General features: G+C 55.4%; 1 protein-coding gene across 1 annotated transcript; it reads right to left on the reverse strand.

Annotated features, from left to right (window-relative positions):
• Nucleotides 1-5348: 5348 nt before the first annotated feature.
• On the reverse strand, nucleotides 5349-6958 carry NBL1 (NBL1, DAN family BMP antagonist). The gene is made up of 3 exons (XM_009953786.2): nucleotides 6774-6958; nucleotides 6436-6547; nucleotides 5349-5603 (listed from the first exon to the last, which is right to left on the reverse strand). Exons 1-3 carry the CDS (start codon nucleotides 6941-6943, stop codon nucleotides 5349-5351), a joined length of 537 nt encoding a protein of 178 aa, XP_009952088.1. The 5' UTR covers nucleotides 6944-6958.
• Nucleotides 6959-20440: the final 13482 nt, after the last annotated feature.

Below are 20440 nucleotides of genomic sequence, written 5' to 3' on the forward strand. Positions count from 1 at the left end.
CTCCCGGTTACTCACAGCCAGGCATTTCCTCGATTCTGCAAATCCCCCGGTGCTGGGATGTCCCTGGACACTGATTCTGGATACTGGGGATGCTCTGGACACCAGGGAGGCTTGGGATGCTCTGGATGCCGGAATGCTCGAGATGCCAAGGATGCTCCGGATGGCAGGATGCTCTGGATAGCAGGATGCTCTGGATGTGCTGGACCAGGGAATAATCTGGACCCCAGGATGCTCTCAGTGTTCCAGATGCTGGGATGCTCTGGATCCCAGGATACTCCAGATGCCAGGGGTGCTCTGGACTCAGGATACTCCAGATGCCAGGGATGCTTTGGACCCAGGATACCCTGGATGCTGAGGATGCTCTGGACTCCAAGATGCTCTGGATGCTGGGGATGCTCTGGACCCCTGAGGCTCAGCTCTCGCCCCCTGAGCTGGACTTGGCTACCTGCAGAGCTGGGTCCCCTGGGGCAGCGGGGCCCCACTGAGCCGCTCGGTGCCTGAGCTCTGCTGCTGCTGCTGCTGCAGAGACAGCAAGGAGAGGCAGAGCAGCCCTGAGGCGAGTACGGGGATGCTCCCAGCCCAGCTCACCCGTGAGGAGGAAGACGCAACACGCAGGAGCGTGGGAAGGTGTCTCTCCCCTGGCAGAGGTGCGTCCAGCATGCAGGGGTGCGTGTGAGAGTGTGTGTGTGTGTGTGTGTGTGTGTGCAGGTGCCAGCCAGACTTTTACCTGCTGCTCGGTGATGCACAGAAAAGGATGCAGAAATGCTGATTCGGAGGAGGTGGGGCTGGGGGAGAGGAGGAGATGAAATGAAATGCTAATGAAAACAGGAATCTGGTCGAAACTCCACAAACTGGCAGCCAGAGAGTTCCCTTTTCTGCCTTAAAGGAACAGCCAGCACCGTGCTCTGCCGCCCCTCCACCAGCCGCCTCTGCCAACGTCGGAGACCCTGAGGCTCAGCCCAGCCGGCAGCACCGAGCGCCAGGCTCCATCCTCCGCACCAGTCGATAAAAAAAGCACAATTTTGCAAAGCCAAATAAAAAGCAACAAACCTGCCTGCAATAGCCCCCAGTTGCCTGCTCAGAAAGCAGCTGGAGGCACGGAAAGGACTTGCTGGCTCATTTTCCAGCAATCTGCAGCCAGGGATGGAGGGCGTGAGCAGAAGCGAAGGGAAACGGCTGCGCTCATGCCGGGACAGCCAGGGGTCTTGCCCCTCCGCTCTGGGGTTATTTGGGTTGGCCTCGGTGCAGCCCAGGACCCGGCCTTTGCAGGGGCAACCCTGGATGGACCCACGGCAACTTGCCCTTCGGCAAGTGGGAGGCAACACGTCAGAGGACCCAGCGGGTCCTGCTGTTTTCTTCATCCCTTCCAGTTCAGAAGACTCTTCTGAATCTTTAAGTGCTGGTAGGTACCCCATGCTACCAGCTCCACACTTCAGGGCCAACACCTCGGGGTGCTTTGCAGGGACTGACTTGGTTGGTTTTAATTAGCCAAAAGCTTTTTTTCCCTTCAAATAAATGGCTGTAATTTCCGTTGGGGGCAGATCAGAGCCGAGGGCGCTGACTCCAGCACAAACCAGAGCTCCGTGCGTGTCTCCGTTGTGCCCCTGGCACCTACCCCTGCGGTCACAGGGCCAGACACTGCCAGCTGCTGCCCTCTCCTCCCTGCGCCGCCACCGAAGCTTTCGTTAACACGCTTCCCCTGGGAAGATGCTGCTGCAGATGTGTGGGCAAGTGCCAGCTGGGCACGCCGCACGCCCCACCGGCCCCATCCCGCCGCACCCCCGGCACCGGCTGCGCTGCCCAGCTGCCCACGTCGCAACAGAGATCTGTCTCTTTACCAAGATCTACTTTTCTGATCCCCTTTTCAACAACTTTGTGGTGCTTTTCTCAGTGGCTGAATGGGCAATTCAGGTCTCAGCAAGGGACAGGGGAGATGCAAAGCCTGGCTCGCCTCTGTGGGTGGACACAGCCCCTGCGCAGCCCCTTGCCCCCCCGCCAGGGTCTCCGTGCCACTGGAAAGCTCTTCACTGGGAAACAGCTGCCGACTCATACCGGGACAAGCTCTCCTGGGAGCTCATGCACGGCATCTGCCCTCCCTCTGCTTCCCCAGGACCCTCTCCTTGGATGCTCCCAGCCAAACCTCCCCGGCCACCTCTGCGTCACTCGGGCCTGGCAGGCATCCCAGGGCAGAGCACACACACGCGAGGCTCTGATCGCAGCAGGAGGTTTCTTTAGAAAAGCTCTTGTACCAGGAAACCCTCACTTCCTCGTCCCATCTGTGCTGGGAACAAGCAAGACAACCCACCCTAATCCCACACTGCGGCAGCCTCCCCAGCGAGGATAAATCAATGCAGCAGCACAGACTTATCCCAGCTGGGTCCACGCTAGTGCTCAGCGAGGAAGTCAAGCCATGAGCTTCCTCCTCCGCCCTGCTGCACCCCAGCCTGAGGAGCATCTCCGTTTAACTCCAGAGCTTTTGCCTCAAAGAAGGAGACTGGATCGGGAGTGTGTCCTCCAGAACTAGGTACGTAGGAGGTTTTGAATGCTTGGTTTGGATGTGTTCACTGGGGAAGTTGAATCTGAATTGATCAAAGCAAAATGTGTTTTAAAAAACCTGCCTTAAAATGAGGTCCAAATCCTACCGTTGCCCCTGCAAAAGCTTCTCTGCTCCGTCAGCTCTGCTGGCCTTGTGCTCGCTCCCCTGCGCTGCGTTTCTGGACACATCTGCAGGGGATCATGGTTTCCACCAGCTCTGCTCTCCAGTACCACTAGCAGGGAAAGCAAAACCAGGTTGTCAACAGCCACCCAAATGTCAACATGGCAAAGAAAGGGCTGGTGAGCTGGAGGGAGTAAAACTGGAAGGCTGAGAGACCTCGGTGAGGACATGCAAGCAGTCCGGTGCTTAACACAGCAGCCTCCAGTCGTGCAATCTACTCTCAGGATCCCACTCCATCCACCAACTGGAGTGGTTCCTTAGGGCAAATTTTGGATGGAGCCTGGCTTAGCTACTTTTGAAACATTTGTGTTTTCATCTGCAAAACAGCCCTCCACTGCCTGCCTCCACTGGAGCTCAGGTTGTGTTGAAAGGAGGTGGAGACATCCTGCTCCGAACACCTTGAACTGCAGCTCCTGGAGGTTACAGGAACAGTCCCCCTGCTAAATCCAGCTCATGTTTTCAGTGCACACCAATAAAAGGGCCACATGACGGTAGCTGGTGACAGCACGGATTTCTCCACCTCTTCCTGCCTCCTGGCTCTCCAATAAAGCTCTCATCTTCAGTAGGACACTTCACAGCCTAAAAAAAATTATCTCAATGCACAGGACACCTCCATCCCTGCCAGGGCCCTTCATTTTCAGCCCATCCCCTTCATTGTGGCAATTGCTGCCTTAACACAAACCCTCTCCCGCTTCACCACCCAGAGAGCTGCTCTCCAAACTTGCACAGAGCCCCCAGAGCCCGGGACTCAAAGAGAAGGGCAGGAAGAGCTGGCTGCTTGCACGGCACAGCCTCCTGTCCCTCCAGGAGCAGAAGGGACCTTCCCCAGGGTTAGGGTCAGACAAGGGAGCATCAGCTGATGGTTTCTGAGGGCACAACCACGCTGGGTGGCCAGGCATCAGTGGGACCGGAGGTTTGCAAGGGCACACTCTGCCCTGCCCAGGGAATGCTTGATCCAGACACCCTTGGAAACAGCCCACTGGTTTTCAGCCAAGGCGCTTGGCTTCCCTCCTCACCCACGAAGGGACGTCCACGTCCAAGTTCGCCTTCCTCCACTCCAGAAGCGCTCCTGGAAGCCATGAACATCTGGATGCCACGAAACACGCTGGATCAAGAGTGTCACCTAGTGGCAACGGAGCTGATAAAAGGTTGCATGATCCCACAGAGACCCCACGCACTTCCCACACAAGTGGGACCCGACAGCCCTCAAACCTCCAGGCCCTTGAGTACAACCACGCCTGGGCGACAGCTGATGCGCAGCTCCCCGTGTCCACATGCAGCCCATATGCTGATATTTGGGATCGGTTTTCCTGTTAGCAGCTCTCCCTCCTCCTCCCAAATGGAATGCAGCAGAAAGCTAAAGGGAAACCATCGCTCTCCCATGCCCTGTTCCCTCCTGCGCTGCTGTCCCGTCTGGTGTCCTGGTGCAAACGGCCTCTCCCCCGTCAGCACTGAGGAGCCTACTGCCAAAAACCAGAGAGGCATCAGAGCACTGAGAAATGGAAGTCAGAACTAATTTATTTAAGAAAAAAAAAAAAACAAAACAACAAACCACCTTGTAAAAAGGAGGGGGAGGCATTGATTACAAGCTCTGGAAGCTCTTGTCAGGACAGCGCCAAAGAAATCAGCTTTATACAACAGAGAGAAAGGGGTAGCAGGAGGGACCCGGGGCCATCCCCCCACCCCGAGCCTCCCCAGCCCTGCACGAGCAGTCCCCTGCGAAGGTCCATCAGCATCCCAGCGCTCGTCCCCCTTCTCCCTCCACCACCATTAAAGTGCAGCAGGGAGAGTGGGGAGAGGGGCTGGCTCCCACCCGGACCACCCCAGCATGAGCCTTCTCTTGGCCTTCCCCTGCGGGCCACGAAAGGTGAAGCCCCAGTGCCCGTGGCAGGATCCATCTCCCTCATCCCCAGAGAGCTACGTGGCGGCCCCAAGGTAAGGGCTCTCACCACCACGGTTCCCAGCAACCTCAGGCACGTGGCCCCAGAGGCGCATCCTGGGGCAAAACGCTCCCCAAGAGCTACCTAATACGAGGGGGTTGGGGTTGAATTAAGATCCAGCGGGTGCCAGGAGGAACAGCGCGTTCATGCTGAGCCCACGTGTCCTTAGGCAGGCAGGGCAAACAGGAGGGAGAAGGGATGCCGCTGGTCCTGCACACCCCAGGAGAGACGTGCATCTCTTGTGGGACTGTGCAGAGGCTGCATCCCTTCTTCATCCACCCCAGGAGATGAAAAAAACAGAAGGACTCAGCAAGGGCTCCACAGTAGGTTCAGGAGCCTGCAGACAGCCCCTGAGGCACCCAGCTCAGCTCTTGCTCTCAGCCAAAACCCCCTCGTCCGGGTTCCTGTTCCTCTCAATATATTATTACTATTATGTGCAAGTAGTTTTGCGTCAGAAAATGCCAAGCCCTCCTCTCTCGTCCTGCAGCTCCAGCCCCATGTCCGCCCCTCAGCCCTACTTGTGCCTCAAAACGTTCCTCCAGCCCCGGGGTATCACGGAGAGCAAAGCGTGAGGGTAGCTATTAGACAGGAAAGACTCCACCACCCCCCTCCCTCCCCAAACCCCGGCCCTCTCCCTCGCACACACCCCCTGCCCGCGCCACTGGCTGCAAGGACAGTCCGCAAGGGCCAGGTCACTCCTCGCCCTCCTCCTCGTGATGGTGGTGGCTGGAGGCAGGAGGTTCTTCCACCTCCTGTTGGTGGTGGGCATAATGATGGGGGCTGGGACCTTCGGCGGGCATGTTCTCCTCCGCGTTCAGGTAGACGTTGAACAGGGCTCCCTCGTGGCTCGGCTCCTTCCCGCACGCCTGGCAGCTACAGTGAAGTATCTTCTCTACCAGCTTGTCAACCCTGGGGATCTCGTCGTTGCCTGGACAGTCCAGGGTCACCTGGGTGGAGGGAGGAGGACGCAGTGAGCGAGCGTGCAGGCTCAGCGCCTGGATGGCCAGCCTGCCGCGAGACGTGGGGTACTCTATGCCAGAAGCGATGGTTTGCCATCCATATACGCAACCCTCCACAGCCAGTCTGCAAGGTGAGAGCTCTCTGGGAACGTCTCCCAAGGTCACAAGCTGCAGAGACCGGGGGAAAATGCACCAACTCAAGCAGGACACTGCTCCCAGGCACTCCTGGCATAGAAAAATCGGTGGTAACCGCAAAGGCCACCCACAAGACACGTTCCTGAGCATCTCAGATAGTTTGGACTAAACCATCTGCCCAAACGACTGAGTCGAAAGCAAAGCAGAGGGCTGAGCCCCGCTCCCTGGGTGCCTAGGCTGGCCTCGGAGGCCGGGCTAATGGCCCTGCCAGGATCTGTGGTGGCATGAAATTGTGAGGCCTGAGGGTGACTGGCAGACGGGCTGTGGGAAGCACTTCTGGACATTTAAGAAGGCAAAAACTCCCAAGTGGGAAGAGGTGACAAAGGGAGTGCTGGAGAGAACAGGCACACGGGATGAATAATGCAGGGACTGACGGGGGATGCTTCTGCAAACAGAGTGATGAATGCATCATTCATCACAGCAGTCACACTGCTTCCAGCAGCCCCTTCCACCCAGGCATCTCAAAACAGGGTACAGTCCCCTGAGAGACACCCTGGAAAGAAACTGCAAGTGGGAAAATCTCAGGGAAGGGGAAGAATTTGCCCTCAAGTGGCGGCAGAGCAGAGCTGAGAGCCCCTGAGCGAGGCCCTGCAGAAAGAACCACGGAGCAGGCAGGGATACTCACGATTTCCCACATGGACTGGGCTGGCATGCAGGAGTCGCAGTGAACTAGGGACTCTGTGGACTGAGGGAAGGTGTTGGGGACGCTGTAGCTGAAACACTGTCCCAGACAGGCCCTGCAAAGACAACGGGAGGGGTGAGGGCTCAGGGGAGGTGCCTGCTCTTCCCCACAAAAGGCAGAAGGAGACCTGACCTTCCACTGAGGCAGACAGTAGGCAGCCAGGCAGAGGCAGAACATTGTGCCCGGCTTCTTGTGCGAGTGACAGTCCCCCAAGCCACTCCAGTGTCATCAGCAAATGGAAATCAGCTGCATCCCGCTCTGCACCGAGGGTGGCTCCGTACCTGTTCTGGATAGACTTGGACTCGCAGCCGCTGTGCCCCACGATCTGGGTGATGTTCTTCGCCTCGCACCAAGCGCTCTTGTCCGGGAAGAGGGCGAGCTTGTTTATGGGGGGCGGGGCGGCCAGGAGCAGCGCTGGGAAGAGGGCACCAACCACGAACCGGATCATCATGGCCAGCTCTGCCAAAATCCTACAACTGGAGACAGAGAGCAAAGCGTGAGCAGGAAAGCAAACAGGCGAGCCGGTCCATTTCTCCCACCCCGCGGCGGTGCCGGGCTGTGACAAGCAGAGGTACGTCCCCGCAGGGTGTCGGTGCTCGCGTCTCCCTCCACAGCCACTGCTGTGGCCAGGAAGGCTCCCCAAAACACTGCACTAGGAGCGGGACATGCTGCTCCACTTCTTCCCTCTTCCAAACAAGCTCTGGGGCAGGCAGACACCTGCATTCCTTCTCCTGAGCTTTGTGCCAGGAGCAACAGCAGGCTTTTCATCATTTCCCACCCAAAGCTGGGCTGGGAGAAGTTTGCAAAACCAAAAGCGTCACCGCCACGGAGCGAGCCAGGTTGGAGAAGGCATGGACCGCAGAAATGTTTTTATTTGAGGAAGGAGCAGACTTCCCCACTTCCTTTTCTCCCACCTTAAAAGCCAAAGCTGGCCTTGCTGCAAGCCTTCTCAGAGGAAAGGGACCGATTTCCCAGCAAGGAAACCCTCTCTCCTCCTGGAAGTGCGCAGCAGGTGTCGCTGCAAGGCAGCAGCAAGCAGGGAGACGTGGAAACCTCCATCCAGAAGCTAGAAACCCGCCGAAAAGACCAATACAGCATTTATTTTGATAGAGCCACTCAAATTCAGCAAACGGTTACTCTGGGGACGGGAACTCAGTCTGCAGAAAAGGGGGGTTCTTTTAACAGCAAGCATAAACCTCGCTGGCAAAGGTGGTCGGCGGAGAAGGTCACTGACCACCCCCCAGGGAAATCCCACACAGGGTTTCCTTGCGGGCCAGCTGTATTCTCGAGCCAAGGTGCCTGCGTTAACACTCCCAATCACTGGGGAAAGGCAGATGGAAAAGCACCATAGCAATAGGGAAATTTTTTCCTTTGTGGGGTTTGGATGGAGTCATAGCGAAGGGCAGACATTTCTACTTTCTAAAATATTTGTTAGAACCATGCTATTTGTTATTTCCTTCTGTTTATTTATCCAGACAAAGATCCAAAGCCCACACTGGAAAGACTCCTGTTGATTCCCATGGCCCGTGGGCCCAACCCTCTAACGCTTGCCGGGGAAGGAGAGGAAAACTGCCTTGTTTATCAGCCGCCGGTGTGGGAGGCAGCTCTGCGTGGGGGACTCCCAGCCGGGCGTTCCCCTGATCGCTCCGTCTATCTGCACAGTCTTCACCAACACATCCTCAGCTGGAGGACCACCACGTTTATTTAAATGACTGAGGTGGCCTACTAAGCACCTCTCACAGCTCCAGCTCAGGTATTTTAAGGTCATTATGGGGCAGAGGGTTTTGCCCTGTTACCCCTCCACTGAGCCCAACCTCCTGAATCTGCATCGAGAGAGAGATTCTTCCCCACCCTCCATCCCAAGGCAGCCACAAAAGGGCACCTTCATTCCCTGGCCCTGGGACCTCTGGAGGAATCAGTTGGGGTCTCTGCTAAATTTTCTGACTTCATGGTGATACAGGAACCACAACGGTGTAACGCAGCGACACCTGCATAGCCCTGGCTTCCTCATCCTCCCAGCACTTGTTCACGTTTGAATCCCACGGGTCCCTGGTGAGAATACCTGGACAAAGCCGGGTTGGCAGGTCTCGGTTTGAGGTAAGCAGAAGGTTTTTGCTCCTGAACTTGCACTGCTGTTAATGAGAGCGGTGTGGTTAAATACATTCGTCCTGAAGACAACTCTTAGGGCTTACTTCTGCTCCCTGAGGCTTTTTTCCATTTCAGTGGGGCAATTCTGCAATTTCTGCTAAGAAGAACACGGCTAAACTGCACACACACACACACTTGGTTTGCTTGTTTTTCTGCAACAAGCACCACTCATTCCTCAAATGCCAGCAGCTCCGTGCTGAGGAATCCCACTCCCAAAGGCAAGTCCAAGATCAGAGCTGGGATGTGACCCAAACAGCAATCACAACCCCCTGGGGAACAGCCGAAATTCCTCTGGAGTCAGCACACAAGTTCACTTCCACAAGCCCGATTAGAGAGCAATTTCCTTCTTTCCAAAGAAAGGTGGTGGCTGGTTTTTTTTCCAGGTTGCTATGCACCTCTACCCAGCAGCAAAGAGGCAAACGTTTCTGTCTGCGCTGACAGCCCTGCTTCCCCGGGATCTTTTTTCTTTTGCCTGGAGGGAGGTGTTCAAGGGAGAGGTGTTTCTGCAGTGCTGGTCAGAGCAGACCCACTGCCAGAGGCGTGAAGGATCATCTCTGAGCATCTGGGCTCCTGTCTCGCTCTGCTGTGGAAATGAAGATGAGCGAGGTTGTGCTCTGCTAAAGCACAGGACCTGGCCTGGATTCAGGAAAGCACTTAAACATATGCTTAAGCCCTCTCCTCTCCTCAGCAGCGATGTCTCGTAACCAGGGCCCCTAGCAGCACGGCTGCTGGTCCAGTTTGCAGAAGGGCAGTGGCGAGGAGGGGAACCGGGTCCCTCCACGGAGCTGGAGCAATTCCAGCTCTACCCCATTCTTCAGGGCGCTGGGGTGCTGCGCGCTGCTATCCCCCACTGACTTCAGCCTTCAACAGCCCACATCCACACGGTGTTTTCCCTTTCCCAAGAATGCCCTGGAACCCGCAGGGCCACATTTCTAGTAAGTAACAGGGTTTATGCCAGTGCCTAGGAAAACATCTGATGCAGCTGAGTTTGGGAGGGAGCTGGGGCTGGAAAGAGCCTGCTCGCAACCGCAGCGCGTTCGCTGGCATAGTTCAAACCAGTCATGCGAACAGAGCTGCCACTAAAACCATTCATCTGACAGCAGCCACAGGGTCGGAGACAAAAGCACCGTGTTCCTTCTCCCCCCGGCTGGGAAGGGAAGGGAAAAAGGAAGACAAGGCACCCGAGCAGGTTTGCAAACTCCCGATTAAATAAAGGCATTGAGCACATTCCTCCGTGACAAGCTAAATTACATGTTGCAGCCCCTAAAGGAACAAGTGTGTGCTCCCCGCTGCTGACCCCGGCCCTGGCCTGCACTTCCCCGCACACAGGGGCTTCTTTCTCTTCTCCGCACCGGGGCACTTTTTTTTTTCCTGCTAGTCAAAGCTTTTCAAGCAGAAAGTTCAGCTCAGTTCCGGCAGACCCATCAGCCCGTGAGGGTCTCCCCCCTCTCCCTCTGCAGGGAACCGTATGGCAGCTTCCTCCGCCACCCCTTCAACACGCACTTGAGAAATCAAATGACTCAGCCCTTGAGCCTGGCACATCCCGGACTCTGGAGACAAACAACTTCTCAGCGCACACACAGCTGCAGCCTTGTGGTGAGCGGCCCTGGAGCCCTTTTCCAGGCTCTCCCCATGCCCGAGGAGCTGAGGGGCAGAACGTCCAAGGCTGATGGGTCTCAGCTCTGCCAGCTCAGCATCCCTTTGATGCCCGGAGAGCCTGGCAGGAGCCCTGCCGACGGCTGAGCCTCCCATAAGCCTGGTTTTGAGATCTGGTGGTAGCACGCTCAGATGTTTTGTGTCACCTAGAAGAGCTCCTTCCTCCCATCCCCGCAGTCCCAGGGACTCCCTCAGGAGTCCCGCAAGCAGGACAGTCCCCGCCAACGCCTGGAAGCAGCTGGGAAAATCTACATCGTTCCATCGGCTGGAGGACAATCACGGGAATTACCTCGGAGGCCATGTTCCCACCACCCAGCCCACAGCTGTTCTCAGCCATTTGGAAACCAAACACTTCTGGAGGAAAATAAAACAGATCTAATCAGCTTTACCCTCTTTTTCCAGTGGGAATTTTATACCATAATACAAGGCAAGCATGCAGGTGGACATGGAGAACATTTCATGAGTAGTTTAACATATTTATAGGTATTTTTCTTATCCAGGATCTTGCACTTTTGCCAAATACATAAAACCACAGACACAGGTATATTGTGCTCATGGCCACACACGCAGCATCCCTGGTTCTGAGAGACAAGAAATCCCTAAGCTTCACCAACATTGCTTAGCCAAGGCTTGAAGCCTGTGAACACAGCACAGAAACGGTGTCAGCTCCACGCTGTAGCTAAGGAAACTGAGGTAGGAAGCCAGGAAACGGCCTCAGCCCAGTGCCTGAACCAGTGATTCAAACCCTCGTGGGAGATACGTGAGATCGCCGTGCGAGATGGACAAGATGACCGTTTCAGCTCCTGGTCTGGATCAGAGCTGGGACCTTCACCTTCCTCTCTGCCTCTCTGGACACATGGCTGTCCCGCCTGGCTCTCAAGCTACACCACACCAAGCCACCAAGAGCAACCCCGAGTTGGTGTTAGACACGAATCACAGCAGTACGAGGTCCTGCCTTGGGGTTCAAGTAGTTATTTGTGCCACTTTGCTGAGGAAAGCTGCTGCACGGCGCTGCCGGGAGAAGAGGAGGCCCCAAAGATGCGCTGCTGAGCGCACTGCTCCGTGCCTCAGTTTCCCTGCTTGTAAGGCCAGAGACAGGGGAGCGCCACATGCCGAGTGAGCTGATGGGCGCAGAGAGTGGAAAAGCACAGGGAGGTCTTTGGAACACCAGATTTCCTTCGAGGGAAGAGGCTGCCCTGGGGCAGGAGGAGAGGGGACAGCTGCCAACAGCCCTTGCCCCACACGCTGCGGCACGTGTTCCTCGATGGGAAGGTGCTCGGGGTAAATGCCAGGCTGCAGGGAGTCAGGCCGGGACACGGCTGCGTGGTGGGGGAGTCACACAAGGACACTGTGCTGCAGGGCAAGGGGCTGAAAGAGAAGAAAAAGCTCTCCAAGGCCTCGGGTGGGATCAGTCCTGTGCATGGAGGTGGCCAGGAGCGATCTTGGTGCAGGCAGCTGTAAACGCTAAAAGGCAACTGATTATTTGGGCAAGGAAGCAAAGCCACAGCAAGTGTCTGATTTGGTGGCAATTGGGAAGAAACATGTACCTGTCCCAGAAAGATCCAGGGCACGGCTCTCCTCAGACACAGGATTTTGTCTATACAGTAACTTCTGAATACTACAGGGAATTGCCTCTTAGGGATCTCGACTCAAGTAATATTTGCTTACACGGAACAAAAAATATTGCCAGCCAGCATTATTAGCAGGAAAAGTTTAAAACTAAACTGCAGAAACCTGAAAAGCCAGTGTGTACTGAAAAAAAAAAAATCCAAACATCTGATTTTATTCAATACTTGTCCTTATTCAATACTTCCCCTTTTTTTGAAATTTGCATTTAGCTAAAACTTCACATTTTTCAGTTTGGTTGCAAAAAAATAGAAAGCATAATATTCTTTTAGGGACTCTACTGTTGGGCCTGCAATAGCCCAAATCAATCCGATCAATGTCATGACAATATCGCCAGGGGAGAGGGTCAGAACTATGCACTGAAAATGTCCAGAGGTAATTCTTCAGGACAGCAAGACAGATGAGTGCTTAACTGAACACAGAAGTCTCTTCTGAGCAGAGAGCTTCAGTCTTGCTTTACTGAGCTGCAAAATCTGGGAAGAAATTACAAAACCATAAAGAGGGAACTACCATAGGAAGACATTTGCTATTTAACATGCACAAGAACCAACCCTAAAAACTTTTCGATAATGGAGCAAGAGCCGTGTCATTTCTCACTGTGGGTCTGGCTGTCTCTGCTCCTTTCAAAAGCAGGAGATGTTAGAGCTTCCCTTCCCGTAATGTATTAATTTCCACTCAGGCATGGTTGGGCAAGTCACAGAAATAAAGCAGAAACAGAGAAAAGCAGTGCAGCATTTTTAAAGCCCTCTCCCCTCCCCACTTTGGACAGAATTTCAAAAGACTTTGGGACACTGGGAGTTTAAATCTGGCTTCTCAACCATGCACTGAGCACTCGAGAAACTCATTTTATGCAGCTGGAAAAAAAAAAATCCAAGCTCCTTTACCTACAAAAGTCATTGGAAAGCTACCTATGGACTTAGATAGGCTTAGAATGGGGTCCTAAAGGAGCTCTGCTGGAAAAGGGACCCACTAATGGCCTGTGGAGGAGGCAAGAGCAATATAAACATTTCTGGTAATTTATTTCAATTGCTCAATTTCTTCAGCCTTAAGAACAATCACGGCCAGGAAAATGCATCAACCTAAAGCACAGGAATATAGCCTGGCCCCACACCACCCTCTTCTTCAAGCACCTGCTCAAAACGTGGGGCTCCACAGCCCCTAAGAGCAGCAGGGCAAACAGGATGGGAGCAAGGATCAGCTGTGCGGGGACCAGGAAAACCAGCCTGTACGAGCCTCCGGCAGTTTTGGCGAGCAGCAGGACTGGGATGCCTCGGTGAACTGGGGAAAGGGAGAGTGTACAGGCTCTGCCTGAGACCCTGGGCGAGGAAGGACCAGTCTGCCACACGCTTTGGCCAGAAGAGTCCCCAGCGGAAGGTTGCACCCGCGTGTGTATTGCAGATAACACGAGAAATCGGCACTTCCAAACGCAGCTGCTAGCAGCGCTGCAGCCGGCGGCCTTGCTCGCATGTCTGGACCTGAGCGAGGCTCGACTCCCTCCTGCGTTTCCCCTGGAGCTGGTCTTTCCCACCCAGCCGTCCCACACGCTCGCTGCTGCTGCGGCACAGCAGGCAGAGCCGCCCGGCACGGGCAGCACCGTCAGCCCGCCCGGGGCTGAGGGTATCGGCTGCAGCGCTGGCCACGCCGCAGGACCACGGGTGTCCAAACGCGGACCGTGGACCCAAACCCATTTGAAAATCCCAGGCAGTAACCGGGACTGCTGCCCTCCAGCTGGGCCACTCTCTCTGAAGCTGTCCCTGACCCCTGCAAGCAGCACTTTCCCACCCAGCGGGGAAAGGGGCTGTCTTTTCCTCCACCACAGCATCACTAACCCAGAGCCTGACCATTATCGCTCGCCGACGGCATCTCCCCGAAGCACCTGGCTTGCTCCGGAGCGCACAGTCACGCCGTTTCCCTTTGCAACTGAAGCCACAGCCTCTCCCCTCCTTTTTCGGTGAAAACAGCTTTCACGGGGCCGTTGGTAACATCCGCACCGCCTCTGGGAAGGGTCCCAAGAGTCGTTCACTTTTACCCGTGTCTGATTTGCATGCAGGCACCAGCGATTTCCCTGGGGAGAGCTTCTCCCAGCAGGCCCAGTTCTGCTTTCACTTAGAGTGAGGTAAACTGGGACCGGCTCCTCCAAATGACTCCACTGGTGCAAATGAGATCAGAATCTGGCACTGCTCGTCTTACTCAAAACAAGCATAACTGGAACCAGATAAAACCAGTTCTAGTCCATAGTGGCCACCAGGATTACTATTTTTTTAATTTCGCACACACGCCGCGTAAGGCCATCCCGCAGTCCGGGATGGGAGTTGTCTCAAATGCCAACCACGCTGGCTTTCAGCTTGCTCGGTCATTCATTAGCGAACTCGCATAAAAAAATCAAGCCCCGTCCTACACAGCGGGGTTGCGCTTCCAGGATCAGGTTCCCAGCTGCTGGAGCAAGAGGTGGAAAGAGGGAAGGAGAAAGGGGGTTTGTGGCTGAAGCTGTGGATCTTTCAGTGACGGTTCAGGATCCTTCCTGCCATTTCCCTCCTCCTTTACACCCGTTTAGGACATATCCTGGTCACAAAAGCAGAAATCCAGTCGACTTGTGTGCTGTTTTGCCCTCTCTCAATCTTGGCTTCACGCTACACCAGCCTTCTCCGTTTTGATGCCATCAAACCCAACGTCTGTGCTATTTACCCACAGCACTGACTGCAACATCTCCGATACCGAAGCATAAAAACACGCGGCACTGCAGGGCCAGAGGCTGTGGGGGTAAGGTAACAGCTCGCAGCCCAGTTGGTATTTTCAATTGCTACCAGGCGCGCTGGGGGCTGACCTCCCACTTGACCTTCAGACGGTGTCTCCTAAAACTGCAGGATCGGGCCCAGTAACCACAATGAAACCAAACCGGGAGCCAAATGCCCGTCTTTTCCCCTCTCTGGACGAGTCCTTTGAGCTCTGTGTCAGAGAAGAAGGCTCAAGCCACATCTGAAGGAGCGACCAAGGCGAGGGCCCGATCCTGACACCATTTCCAAAGCTCAACTGAAACCTTCTGGCTGGAATGGGGGCAGCGTCCCAGCCCAGCTCCCAAACTCTTAGAAAGGAGCGTTAGGTTGCTCCATTCCCACCATCGGAGCTCATTCACAGCCAGGAAAGCCCTGGCCCCCACCGCCCCGTGTCGCTCCCTCCCTAAACAGCGCTGCGTGAGAAACAAAGGTCTGCGGAAGCAGCAAGCACAGCTCCTGCCAGTGCTAACGGGAGGCGCAGAGGACAGACCACCCCTCATTCCCACCCGGTCCTCCCCCAAAACGACAATTTTATCAGCCCCTCAGGTTTTTAAGAGTCTGATTCAAGCAGCTGAGAGGTTTCTTTGCCCTAAGCCGTGCTGGACCCACCAGCACTCTGGTCCTTTATCGCAGGGGATCTCCGAGCCTGGGCGACTACAGAGGAGGGTTTTTTTTTCCAGCAGACTTCAAAAAAAAAAAAAAAAGAGCAGGAGCAAGGCCCTGGGACGGAGCAAGGCCCTGGCTCTGCCTGCCCCGTGGTCGCTGCAGCTACGATCCAGGAGCCAGCGGAGGTATTGCTGCCGCTTTAATGGGAGCAGCACAGAGCTTGGGGAGGAATCGCTGCCCAGGACTTTACTTCTCCGGCAGGTTTCCCACGACTATACCAGCTTAGCACGCCCTCGGCAATGCCAACACACGCCGCGAGCAAAGTTACTCCAATACAGGCAGGTCTTCAAGGCTACTCTAAAAGCACCCTGGCTCAAGGCCCAATCCTGCACTTCATGGGCACCTAAAATTCCCTCCAGCTTGACTGTTTTCCTCGCTCCGGAAAGACGACCGGGCACTCAGGAAGACTTTGCTCGTTCGCCCTTTTTGCAAGACCGCAAACTCCCCAAGCTGGAATTCAGCGCAGAGAGGTCAAGCCAAGAGCCCGGATTCTTCTCAGGGCTGTTTGCAAACACTTGGGATTTTTATACTGAAGGCAAATTCCATTTCCCATCCTGCGGTTTGCAAATTTGAGGCGAGCTGCCTTTTTTCGAGATGGGAGACTGCTTTCAAAAAGCAGAAGCGCCCACTGTGTACAGCTGATTTTTGGCTGGTTGGACATTGCAAAGAAGCCGTTAAGTTCTTAGGCTAAAAATACAAGGGAAAATCGGGGCCTCACCGTGTCACTAGGATCTTTCCCACTCGTTTCAGTACGGTGCAGATTTTTCCCCAAAAAACCTGCATGGCAAAGCTACAGTGCCCCAAGTCCAGAAACACTTTGCACAGGCTGAATTTTGAATTTGATGGGGTTAATCCCATACGTAAAAGCTCGATTGTGAAGCAGAGCATAAGTTTCTCGTAAAAGTGCCCTCGTAAGGGAAATGTTAGTAGGCAATAAGGGATTGTCCGGATCAACTTCAATGCAGCCTGAAAATGAGCTACAGAGTGTTCTGTCCCCGGAACGTCTCAGAGAAAAACAGAAATCCCCACTGTGCGTAAAATGCAGAGATTATTGTATATAACAAATACAAATCGCTGCAAATACTTGGACAAACTGAAATACTATGTTACGACTCAAGAAACAGGTAGAGATATATCGGATATAATCCTTTGTGGTATTCCAGTAAGCACAAAAGCTATTTGTAGGATACAAGGATGTAAATTCATCCCCAGCGCAAACTTTTCAAGTAACAAAAGTTTACTGCCTCGCCGTCAGGAAAATTCCCTTCCTTAACGATGCCCAAACTCCTCCGGCGTCGTGGTTAATTGATATACTGAACGTTCCCGGTTTTTCCCCTGCACTTTTGTTCGAAACTCGAAATGGATGGGAAGGACTCTGTACCACAGATGTGCAACCGATAGAGCGCGGCTCCCCATATCCTATTCTTTTATTTTATTTGAGCTAAAGCGGCGGTGGAAATAGTTTAACGATTGCACAGCAGATCCCCTGAAGTCCACCTCATCTGCAACTGATTTCTGCCCAGGGCAATATTCTCATCCTCCCGGCCATCAATCACCCCGGGACGGGGAGGGGGGGGGAATAGAAGGGAGAAAGGAAAAAGAGGCGAAAAATCTGGTGCTCATCAGCGGCGGCGAAAAAGCAGCAGGTCCGCTCCGTTTTGCGACGGGGGGGGGGGGGGGGGGGGGGGGTGGTGGAAGGGATTTGGGGGGGGGGAGGACACAAAGCCAAGGGGTACTCACCACCCAGGCGACGGCGGGCGCATCCCATGGGGTCCGGGGCCGCGGGTCGCGGCGGCGGCTACAGCCCCGCGGTGCCCGGCGGCTGCCGCATCCTCGGCGCCGCGGCCCAGGGAGGCGCGGGGCGGGCGGGAGCTGCCGCCTCCCTCCCCCCGGTGCCGGGCTCCGGGCGGTGCCGCCGGCCCCGCCGCTCCCGATTGCACAATCGGGACGGGGAAGGGAGGGGGGGGGGGAAGCGAGAGGAGGGGAAAGGAGGGAGGGACGGAAAGAGGGAGGGAGGGAGGCAGGGGAGCGGCGGCTGCAGCGCCTGCCCGCTCCGCCGGTTTACGGGGCGGGCCGGGGAGCCCCGAGCAGCCCCCGGGAGGGGCAGCCCCCGGGAGGGGCAGCCCCCTCCGGCCGCCCGGCTCCCCGCCCGGTGCCCGCCCGCAGCCGGAGAGACCAGCGGCGGAGCCCCGGTGGGGCGCCCCCCTGCCCCCCCCCCCCCCCCCAACCGCCCCGGCAGCCGCCGGGATGGGCACGGAGCGCCCGCCAAGTGCTCCGAACTAACGGGGAGAGCCCGCGGGCAGCGCCCGGCCCTGACCCCGCCGGGTCTGGGAAAGAAGAGCCCTGTCCGCAGGTGATTTCCCGGCAGTTGCTCCTGCGGTGACACAAAGTCTGGATTTGGCTCACTGAGCGCAAAGAGCTCCTCTTTAAACGTAATACTCGACAGGGTAGAGCCCTAGCTGCGGTGAAGACTTTGGGAAAGTTCTCCAACACCAGAGAGGATGGGTTTCTCTTCTTTTTCCTCTTTTCCCTTTCTCTTTCTCTTCTTTTTTACTTTATTTCCGTTGCTCTTTCTCTTCCTTTTCTTTTTTTCCTCTCCTCTCCTCTCCTCTCCTCTCCTCTCCTCTCCTCTCCTCTCCTCTCCTCTCCTCTCCTCTCCTCTCCTCTCCTCTCCTCTCCTCTCCTCTCCTCTCCTCTCCTCTCCTCTCCTCTCCTCTCCTCTCCTCTCCTCTCCTCTCCTCTCCTCTCCTCTCCTCTCCTCTCCTCTCCTCTCCTCTCCTCTCCTCTCCTCTCCTCTCCTCTCCTCTCCTCTCCTCTCCTCTCCTCTCCTCTCCTCCTTTCTCTTTCTTTCTCTCTTTCCCATTAAAAGCCCAACACAATCCCAGTGAACCCCCATTCATCGCTGTCTTTCAGTTACAATAACTGTTGGAGACCGGAAGGGCTCTATTTCTGTAAAGGTGCAATTAATCTAATCGAGGCCTCCACATTAAACACTAGCACGGCACTACCCAAATCAAAAGATACCTGCAAGGCTTGGATGGGCTTTGCTGGCTCTTGTTGGTGTGAAGATTTGCATAGACATCAGAGAAGCAGGAAGAGGAGATGGTAAGAAAGCACCAGCTGTGCTGAGAGAAGCGTTGGTAGCACCCTGGCAGTGGTCCTGGGGAGAAGCTAGGAAAGCAAGCTTTGGGGCTGGGTGTTAGCTGAAGAAGGCTGGAGGCTGGCAGCAAAGAAACACTTTCCCGCTGCTTGGTTCCTTCCAGCTCTGGGACAACAGGGGTTTGTAAACAGGGTGGCAAAAACCTGTTTCCAGCATCACTTTCTTTTCTTTTTAGATGCAACCTACCCAGCTCCGAGCTGTACTGAGCTGCTCAGTTCCAAAAGGGCCAACAACAGACAAAGGAGCAGCCTTTCGCCATGACCACACACCCCCAACTCTAACCTCCCAACATTTTCACCCGCTGCTGAACTTGGGCTTTGGACTAATCTCTACCTGCTCCTCACGGCCAGCACGAACAGCAGTGAGCACCTGCCTGGGAGCCTATTTCCTTCTGAATAATATAATGAGTGAAAGAGGAGACATCAGAGGCTTGGAAGCACATTCTCAGGTCTGTGGCTCAATGAGGAAAAACAAGACGTAGACATGACCAGCTACGAAGCAACAGACCAGGGGCATTAAGATGAAATTCATCCAAGTGTATCAGGTCACCCAAGTGTTCAGGATTTTCACGGGGTTTGTGGGATCCTCGGCACTGGGCTGCGATTGCCCTTGAGTGGAGCACCAGGCTGCATGCAGAGAGGTGAGCCAGCGTGCAGTTCATTCACTGCTTCCTACTATTCATTTGTGTTCCAGTGCTGTAAACAGCCAAACAGCAGAAAAGGGAAACACAGCAACCTGAAAATCTGGGGGTGGGGAGGCATGAGGAGCTGAGTTCAGGTTTTCTGGTGTCAGAAGAAACAGGCAGAGGTGCTGTATGACAGAGCAGGCTGGCTGGAGGATGAAAGAAGCTGCCGAGAGGCTGTCAAAGCCCTGGGCCAAAGCTTTTCCCCTTCCTCCCTGACAATGCGCTATCGCAGCCAGAACAAGGAGTGAAGTCCTGATGCCTGCAGATGTCATTTGGACAGACACTGGCTCAGGCACGGGCTAGAGGCAGCCGCTCTGCAGCTGGGAGCGGACGGGAGAGAGAGCAGGAAGGCAGCACCGGCAGGAAAGGAGCCGTCCTCACCGGTCAGGCCCCTCGCCCCTAGCCAGGGTCACTGGCTTCGGCAGCATTTTCAGACTCTTGCTCCACCTCGCCTCCTCGTTTACCAGCTCCTGCTCACCACAGGCGGTGGGGAGCTTGCTGCCTGCCCCAAAACACCCCTGCCAAACCACACCGCTGTTTTCACGCCGAGCGGCGCGGCACGTGGGTTAGCACGACACAACTCTCCACTCTCACCCCCCCGACGACAGCCCATTTCATCAGCCTGTTGTTTTCCACCACAGACAGACACCGTATGAAAACACAGGTGCGCAGAGCCTTGCCCAAAATGTCTGCACACCCACCTAGGTCTTCCCCCTCAGCTCTTTCCCCTGCTGCTGGATCACCAGGGCTTTTGTGCACTGAGACGCAGCAGAAACCTGCTCTCCGGTCTCCAGGAGCTTCCCTCCCTTGCCCGCTGTTGCTGTTTTGGGCCTGCTGACAAACGCCCAGAGTGCCAGGGGCTCCCCGCTTGTCAGGACAGGACTAGGAACTGTGGGCGTGAGAATTAAAAGGGTGTCTTTGTAAGTTAAAAATAAAACTATTCCTTTTATTTCTGTCTTAACGCAGATTCCAAGGCTCCCTGCCCATAGCTGGATGCTAGAAAACACATGCGAGGAAAGGCAGCTGGGAAAAGAGAGAGCGAGCGAAGGCATGTGTATCTGCGAAGGGCTGCAGGGAGCAACGAGGAGGGAATTGCCCTTCACAGATCCCCGCAGCTGGGCCTACGCTCCATCTCGCCCCCAGACTTGTGTTCTGTTCACCGTCCCGGAGACAGACCACACAGAGTCCAAACAAGTGCTCTCAAGGGCTAAACCCCCTTGCATGACCCATGAG

Source organism: Leptosomus discolor, chromosome 20 (genome assembly GCF_034619465.1).
Source record: "Leptosomus discolor isolate bLepDis1 chromosome 20, bLepDis1.hap2, whole genome shotgun sequence".
NCBI classification, from domain to species: Eukaryota; Metazoa; Chordata; class Aves; order Leptosomiformes; family Leptosomidae; genus Leptosomus; species Leptosomus discolor.

What these genes read in the sequence shown, in the direction of transcription:
- NBL1 (XM_009953786.2), bottom strand. Translation starts at nt 6,943, where the DNA reads ATGATGATCCGGTTCGTGGTTGGTGCCCTCTTCCCAGCGCTGCTCCTG. An exon ending in TCCAAGTCTATCCAGAACAG is followed by an intron (nt 6,548 to 6,773) that starts GTACGGAGCCAC and finishes TTGTCTTTGCAG; the next exon opens with GGCCTGTCTGGGACAGTGTT. An exon ending in CCCAGTCCATGTGGGAAATC is followed by an intron (nt 5,604 to 6,435) that starts GTGAGTATCCCT and finishes CCCTCCACCCAG; the next exon opens with GTGACCCTGGACTGTCCAGG.